This window comes from Triticum aestivum, chromosome 3A, assembly GCF_018294505.1.
Source record: "Triticum aestivum cultivar Chinese Spring chromosome 3A, IWGSC CS RefSeq v2.1, whole genome shotgun sequence".
NCBI lineage: Eukaryota > Viridiplantae > Streptophyta > Magnoliopsida > Poales > Poaceae > Triticum > Triticum aestivum.
In genome coordinates, this window is record NC_057800.1 from 492,983,801 (window position 1) to 492,992,598 (window position 8,798).

General features: G+C 40.6%; 1 protein-coding gene across 1 annotated transcript in view; it reads left to right on the plus strand.

The window, feature by feature from the left end:
- Positions 1-6,316, plus strand: part of LOC123061806 (uncharacterized) — a 15,384-nt gene extending 9,068 nt beyond the window's left edge. Inside the window, exons 15-27 of the mRNA XM_044485079.1 lie at positions 84-236; positions 315-377; positions 469-579; positions 668-751; positions 855-902; positions 1,573-1,647; positions 2,229-2,324; positions 2,605-2,685; positions 2,765-2,836; positions 3,185-3,229; positions 4,103-4,186; positions 4,278-4,381; positions 5,613-6,316. Of these exons, the coding sequence (XP_044341014.1) occupies positions 84-236; positions 315-377; positions 469-579; positions 668-751; positions 855-902; positions 1,573-1,647; positions 2,229-2,324; positions 2,605-2,685; positions 2,765-2,836; positions 3,185-3,229; positions 4,103-4,186; positions 4,278-4,381; positions 5,613-5,733 (1,137 nt within the window). The 3' untranslated portion in view covers positions 5,734-6,316. The remainder of the gene's footprint in view (positions 1-83; positions 237-314; positions 378-468; positions 580-667; positions 752-854; positions 903-1,572; positions 1,648-2,228; positions 2,325-2,604; positions 2,686-2,764; positions 2,837-3,184; positions 3,230-4,102; positions 4,187-4,277; positions 4,382-5,612) is intronic.
- Positions 6,317-8,798: the final 2,482 nt, after the last annotated feature.

The window sequence follows — 8,798 nt, forward strand, 5'->3', positions numbered from 1 at the left end:
CAGAGAGTGATACAATGTTTTATATGCTCTATGTACTGTATTTCGGCTGAATGTTTGAGTAGTATATGGCTTTTATGTAACAGGTTGAAGTAAGCAACCAGGAAGCTTCAGTTAGTGGTTCCCAGATTTCGGAAAGTGGATCTACTAAGACCTCTCTGATTTCACCTAAACAATCAGCAATATCGGTATCCGAGGCCAAACGCCACACTTCATTATTTTTTGCACTTTGCACAAAGGTATCCTCGTGAGCATACCATTTTGTCTCTTGTATATTTTGTCTGGAGAGGTACTAAAATCTTTTTGCCTTGTTCCAGAGACCTACTCTTCTTCGACAGCTGTTCAATGTTTATGGAGGGTCTCCAAAAGTTGTTAAGCAGGTTTTACTTTTAACTTGTGTTGTGAAGTTTAAAGTGTTTAAAAATTGACTACTGAATTACTTGCCGCACATTTTGGTACAAAATTGTGCAGTGTATCCATTGGCATATACCTACTCTTGTAAGAAATCTGGGATCCTCATGTCCTGAGATGCTGGACATTATCCATAGTCCACCTGAAGGCAGTGAGGAACTTGTTACTATGGTATTACAATTTATCTCTGACTTCTCTTTGTACATTATTGTGAAACATTGAAGTTGATTATGTGTTTTGCTTCATTCTATTCTCAAAGATACTGCAAACACTGACCGAAGAATCAAATCCTTCAGCCAACCTGGTCGTGGCTGTTAAACATCTATATGAGACCAAGCTGAAGGTTTGTATACCTTTTGCTTACATTGCATACTGCCTCCAAAACGATGGTTTGTGCCCTTTTATTAGAGCAGCACATCTGCTGAATTTTGTATTTTTCTCTGCAGGATGCGTCTATTCTCATTCCATTGCTATCCTCATTTCCGAAGGAAGAGGTATTGGTTTCTGTTTTTTTATATGTATTATGATGTCTACATCTTTACTATAGCTCAGAAGCAGAAATGCTGTCACTGACATGCTAATGTTTGTAAGAGCTTGTACGCTCTGCACAATCTGGACCAATCATTGCATCGGCAAAGCAGCAACTTGATTGGGACACGTTATATAATTAACAAGACAGAATTTGGGTATTTAGAGGCTAATAGTGAAAGGATTTCATAATCTAAAATCAGCAGACACAAGCACACTCCAGGCATAACAGTAATTTAAAAAAAAGATGCAATGATTGTTCTCTGAGGTCACAATGGTTCATATGTATGCAGTTTTTGAACTTTACACAGACTCATAATTCAGGCCAACTTTGACCACTTATTCTATTTTATTTTAATACTTGGAATATCTTTAAAAAGTGTGATTTTTTTGGAGTTACACGTGTTTCGAGAATGAAACATTATTTTGCAGCTGGTAATAAATGCATGTTATAAAGTCATTTGAAAAATTCTCAGAGTATAGTTTATTATGAGTATAGTTTATTATCCACCTGTTTTTTTGTATCCATTGCATTTTTCACACTTTATGGTTTTCATGATCATGGATTTCATTTATTCTTTAAAATCTTCATTTAGTAGCATATTTATTTATTTTCTTGTTTCTTTGTGGTCTCAGGTGCTGCCTATATTTCCGAGACTAGTTGATCTCTCACCTGACAGGTTCCAAGACGCACTTGCTCGGATATTGCAGGTTGTTTTACTTTGCTTATTAGCAACTCCATTAGTTGGTATTGCATTTATATATGTTGGCATTTCATAAAAGTTGTTTCGATAGAGTACCTCTATTGGAATATGTTGAGACCAACATAGCTGCCACCAGTCACAATTGATCTTGGAATCACAGTAAATAAATTTTTTCATATGAAATGCCTGCATACATTCTTGCCTCTTTATTTCATAAAATTTGAAGTTACAATACCCACAAGCAAGCAAATAAAAATGCACAAGTTATATAAAGTCAATGTTTGAATAGATTAGTGCATTGTACACAGTGCTGATCTTCGTCAGCATATATGCCCTATTCATTCTGGGAGCATGTTATCGATTTTGTTGAATTTGCTATATGTTTCTGTGATAGCTTCTGCGAAACAGTTTCTTTTTAGCTAATGCAACCTTTCTGTTGTTTTGTATGATTTTGTATTTTTATTTACAATGGAACAGCCCTTGTATGTGATTTGTTATTAAAGGGGCACTCTTTTAAACGATTTTAGTGAGATATGTCATATGTGTTGTTTTCTCAACCTTTGAGTTGACTGGCTCTGCTTTCGACAGGGATCTGCTCATACTGGGCCAGCGTTAACCCCTGCTGAAGTTCTGATTGCAATTCATGATATTAATCCAGAAAAGGACAAAGTTCCTCTAAAGAAGGTAATTTTGTTTCCTATTGTTTCTTTTAATGCTGTCTCGTTATATTTAATATCTCTTGAGCATATTCTCAGCATGTACAGATAGACAAAGCTTCTTTTTGAGTACCTTGTTCATTTTCTGACTTTCCATAATCAATTCAATTCTCGAGTTATATCGGACACATGTGAATGCCTAGATTTTCTAATCAAATACATACACATGCATTTGTGACGTGTGATGTTAGTTTATTTGTTGTCCTGCAGTTTTAATCGATCACTGATGGAAATGAACATATTTTCAGGTCATAGATGCTTGTACTGCTTGCTTTGAGCAGCGCACGGTATTTACTCAGCAAGTTCTAGAAAAGGCACTAAATAAATTGGTACTTACATTACCACTGTTATCATGTGCAATACTTTCATGTATATTCCTTTTGCTTAGTTGTTCACCCTGTCATGCAGGTCGACAATGTACCGATTCCTCTTCTTTTTATGAGAACAGTTATTCAAGCACTCGATGCTTTCCCAGCTTTGGTATGTTGATGCTTTGATAATTTATTTAGGTGCAGTGAATAATATCTGATTCTAACTGGTAGAAATTAGAACTTTTACTTGCCTATATCACTTTATATCGTGACTTCTAAATCTTTGCAGTCTTTAGTATAAACTGAGTACTTGCTTAGTTAGTGTATATATTTGCAGCTTACATTTCCCTTTATGTTGCGTGCAATGATTTGATTATAATTTTATTCCACAGAATAGAAACAATTCTTTCTTGCCAGAACACTTTCCATCTTTGCAATGGACTTCTTTAGGTCAAGACAACATCGAAGTTTGGATAATATTGTTTTTCAGTGATTTGATCATGCTTTATTTCATCAGGTTGATTTTGTCATGGGGATACTTTCCAGGCTTGTCAATAAGCAGGTTTGTGAATTTCTTGAGTTTCACTGTGTTTGACTCTACTTGCCTGTTCATTGATTGACCATATGGGACCCCTGTTGAATCATGATAATATTTGCTTCAATAGTCAGATAGTTAATTGTAACAGAATATGATTATCTTGTACTCGCTCTGTCCCAAAATAAGTGACTCGACTTTGTACTAACTTCTAAAGTTAGTACAAAGTTGAGTCACTTACTTTGGGACGGAGTATGAACAAGCTAGCAGGTGTTCTAACCTAAGGTTTTATTTGGCCTTTTCTTGGTTCAATATTCTGTATAGCAACAAAAAAGAAAAAAAACATTTTCGGACGTGTGACAACACTGAACACATGGAAATGATATATGTAGGTTTGTCTCGAAAAATCCTTTCACAATTTTTACCATAAACAGAAAAGTGCAAATTGCAGCCCTCAATAAACAGAAAGGTGCAAATTGCAGCCCTCAACTCTTACATGAGTCTAATTTTCAAACTGGAACTTTAAAACCGCCAGCACCTTTAATTCCATGATTTTGATAGTTCAAGGTTTCAACCAAGATGTTTTTGGGGATCATGATTGTGACTCGCGGGTTGAAAACTGTGCCTTCCCTTATAAACATATCGCAATAGTAACTAGTGGTCAAAGTTGCGCTTTAGAGTCTGTTTAGATGTTAGAAAAGATAACCATCTGTGACTGATGTACAGCAATTTTGTTGTATTCAACAGATTAATGATTTCTAGAACATGCTCATGTTAAACATTTTGAGTGTTTATCTTGTTTATTTTGCTAAGAAATTGTGAGATGAAAGTTTGTTAATCAGGTTTTAACCTTTCAGGTTATATTTCTTAAGCTTGAGTTTTTTCTCTCTCTTGCTGCAGATCTGGAAAATGCCAAAGCTGTGGGTTGGCTTCTTAAAATTGGCATACCAGACCCAACCACGCTCTTTTGATGTTTTACTACAGGTATTAGTATTTCTTTATTGTGTTACTGAATATATCCCTGGATATATGTTCTTGTATTTTTACTGATATGACATCACGATGCTACATGTAGTTACCTCCACCACAGCTTGAAGTTGCATTGAATAAGTACCCGAATCTTCCATCACATCTTTCTTCCTTTGTTAATCGGCAGAACTTGCACAACAAGTTGCCCAGGTACTTCCTGTTGACCTTAACAGCTCACTTGAATGCTGTGGAACTCTTGTTAACTTGGGCACAAAATAATTAATCTTGCATTTAGGTGCATTAAAGGCTGATTTTCTAGAAGTAGTAGCTATCTACTCCCTCCGTTTGGAATTACTTGTCGCAGAAATGGATGTATCTAGATGTATTTTAGTTCTAGATACATCCATATCCGAGACAAGTAATTCCGAACGGAGGGAGTATGTAACAACTTATCACTGTTGTATTAAATAAATTGCTGCACTGGCAAACATTTGGGTTGCTGCTAATAGTTACTTAGGGCTTCTAAATAGTGTAGCTAATGAGCCTGGTCTGGGTATACTTATATTGCTGTGGCACTGCTTGGGCTCGGTACTTCAATGGTGCTTTGTGTGGAATTTGTAGCCTTGGTAAAGTTGAGTTATATTCTGGGCCTCCTCAAGTAAATCTCCTGGCTATTCTTTTTGGAGTTTGTGATGTATTATTGTTAATTTGTTATGCTATGGAGTTTTTATGTGGCTCAAGCACCAAGTTAACAGCGCGTTGCCTAGGTGTCCCGAATCGATAAGGCGCTTGGCTGTGGTTGCAGTGGGTCTGCCGAAGCTTGCTAGCATATGGTTTCTCGCTGTGTCATGTATGACGTTGCAGGAGACCGGGCGGATGCTAGGATGTCTTGCAAAGGTGTATTAAAGATGCATTGCCAAAGCAGATGGCGAGAGGGGGAGACCAGGGGGGCATAGAATCTCTTCCATCCTTCCGAAGCATCTGATTTAGATCTGAACACAACCCTCTTCATAGCCATTAAGCCATCTACTCAACTCGCAATCATGGGTTTCATTGTTTCTTTCATGCCTGTCTCATGGTCATCTCCAGCAATTTCTTGCCCCACCCCTACACTACTCCCGAATCTCGAACTACCCCTTTGTCAGTGTGGCAGTGGAGAGACCTTTATTGCTCAATAATACAGTTGCAGTGACCTGTATAGTTTTTACATCCATCGTCCTATTGTGGAGTTCTAAACCAAGAAAGAGTAATCACCTTTCTTTAGAGTGTGCCATGCTGGTTCTGTCTAAGTTGCTTAAGAGTTTTATGCCCCTCAGTTGCATTAGACTCATGTCATAATGTTGTCAAAATAGATTATGTTTCCCAAAACTCCCAAAATATCTGTGGACATTCAGTTTCTCTAATTTCTAACGTGTCTTGTTTGATGATTTCTACATGGCAGACATACTTTGAATATTTTGGGCTTCCTTAACGAACCACAGCAGGCACCAATGCCATTTGCGCCCGCTGCATTACAAACAGCAGACACGACTTCCTCTCTTCCTGGTGCAAACATAATGTGAAATCTGATGATGGAAGTCGTAGCACCGATCAGGTGCAATAATGCCTTGTTCATCACAGGTGGACATTCAGAGATATATGGGCGTGGAATGACACAAATGAGGACGGCGGTGCCCTTTGATGCGTTTGCAGTTAATGCCTCTCAGCAACTCAACAATCTATCGCGGTTACTGACTAAAGGGTGGTCTGGATCGAATGTGGTTGATTAGAGGGTGGTCTATTGTGTTTGTGCTGGAGCTATTGCTTCTCCGAACACCGGTCACTCCCAAGTTGTATAGTAGCTGTATCCTTGTGGTAAAAAGTAGTACCACTTGCAGGCTGAGGCTTATGTGGCCACCAAACGGCAGAGCTAGTGATTTACAAATGGCCAAGGGATATTATTTGATAGGCATGTCTTACTCCAATGAGGACACTGGGGTACTTGCAGCAGCGTTCTTTTTGCAAGGAGCCCGCAATTGACTGACTGACGCTAACCATTGCTGCAGTCCTAACAGTTTGTCTGTGTGTTGTAATATTGTATATTAAATTAATTGATTTAGTTAGCAAGAATATTTACTGTCATATTTAATCAAGGCTTTTGTCAGAGTGAATGTGTTCTTTTGTTGTTGTTGAGGGAGCGCAATCATGGTGGTTTATATTTTATGTGGAAATAGATGTAGTACAAAATTTGCTAGTACATCCACGGAAATTCCCGTCACCATATTGGCCTACCTAGGGCCATACTGAAAACTAATTGAATTAAGATTGTGACATAAAAAAAGGTACATTCCTCGTATATAGAAGAATTGCCACCATTCTTGCAGCCCATATCATTTTCCAAGATGAGGCCGTCTGTCGAGTCCTCAACAAAAGAAATATCACGGAAGGCTGGTGCTAGGAAGTCGCCACCTGGGTCCTGAGCCTTTGCCTTGATCAAAAGTTGCATCCACATTCTGTTTTATGAACCCTTCTTTTGGTTTTTCCAATCTGTGTCTTAGTGCCCGATTTCTCCATTCCTTCCTCAATCTTGAGAAGTTCTTCGCTAGAGTGGAAATGGCCTGCGCCGAACTTGTGGGTTCGTCAATATTTTCTCAATGTGTGAGTGTGATGCTTCGTCGCTCCCACCAAGTATACCACACGACCACAGATCCTCCATTCCTCTCCTGCATGCACAAGTCATTCACCATACCTCCAAGGCCTAGGATACACAAAATCTCACACACCCTCGGGCATAAGGAGAAGGCATGGCCTATCCTCTCACAATCGGCTGTGCATAGAAGACATCGAGAGGTTGTGATTTTATATGACGCTTGGCCAGGACTCTACAGAAGGTAAGCGCCATGTAACGATTTCCAATAGTAAATTTTAATTTTTGTTGGCGCGCGTATCCTAAGGGTCGACCAGATGGGACTAGTACTTGAGCTTTCATTGGAGTTTGTCCTGCTCAACTTACGTATGTGTTGGTCATCCCACTCTGCGTGATACGCTGTTCTGACCGAAAAAATTCCGTTCTTGCTGAAATGCCATGAAACGAAATCATCATCCATCATCCTCAGAGCTATCCATGCGTTGCACGAAACATTAAGATGCATTTGTATGAGTAGTTTATCTTGTGGAAAAAAAGGATGAACGAGGGAAGACCTTATTTACAAATGTGAAGATGGGTGTGGGTATCTTTTTGCAAAATTGCCATAGTTTTCTTCCTATCTGCCGGATAAAAATTGGAAGGCCTATATTGCAGGATGGCAGGCACACCATCATCATCAACTTTGTTTTTTATAACATATAACAATAGAGATAAATATAAATATAAAATAAATATAAGAGTAGAGAAGAGAGTAGAGAAGGCAGGGACGTCGAGAAAGGATCGCACGCACGCGGGAAAAAGCAGCCGGCGCGCGCTAGTTTTGGCGCGCGGCGTTCGGCATGCTTTATAAAATCCAACGCCCTCCCACCGCTCTGTGCCTTGCCACCGCTCTCTACCCGCTCTGTGCCTCGCCACCGCTCTCTCCCCGCTCTTTCTCGCCTCGCCACCGCCACATCATCGGGAAACTTGGGGATACTGTGGCATGCGCGGGCGCCCCTCCAGTGGCTTCTCCGCCGAGATCCGGTTCCGCGGGATGCGCCTCGGCCTCGACACTTTTGACACCTCCCACGAGGCCGCCCACGCATACGACGCGGTGGCGTGGCATCTCCGGTGGCCTCATAGAGCATTGAACTTCCACAATGTGCCGACGCGGGAGCGGGCACAGGAGCTCGCGCCTCCGCCGCAGCTTATCACCGACGAGGATCATCACGACAACCAGAGGCGGGAGCACCGTCTCGGCATCGCCGAGATGGACGAGGAAGCCATGGCATTGTGGTGCCAACACTTCCCATGGGACATCATCAATGACCGCGAGTTCTACGCGCAAAGGAGGGCGGAGAGGGAGAAGAGGAGGGCGGAGCAAGCCGCCCACTGGTGCGTGTCGGTCCTAAACAAACGGTTTAAAACCCCTTTCCGCGATGACATTTGGAACCGTCTCCAAGTGAGTGTAGGCGATAGGAGGGTCCTTCCCACACGACCCAGAAACCGTCGGGGATATGCCTTCCTGGCACACATATTCGGCAAAATGAGGTCGTGTGCGACCGGCGAGCGCTAAAAAAACGAAAATATGTACAGTACAGATAAAAAAAATACAATTATACGGCGAAATTGTTTCCTGTCGCAAGTACATCACACACAGTCAGTCCTCGCTAAATGTTTCCGTTCGTATGCACATCCCACACAGTCGCTTCAAGGAAAACGTTTCCGTTCACAAATACATCACACACAATTTTTCCCATTAAATCGTTTGTGATAGCATTGCCATTGCACACGATATTAATAATTTTATCGTTTGCATTATTGAATGCATCACCATGGTGCGTAGAAAGAAACTGTGTGACAAAGACTGCCCATCACACACACTTTTTGTGTGATAAATGTTTGCGCAAGGTGGCCTAACGCAAACAGTTTTCAAGAGAAAGTCGTGTGTGCAGTGGAGATTGATCGCACACATAGTGGATCCTAGAAACGTTTTTGATCTCCACGTATATCGCAGACGTT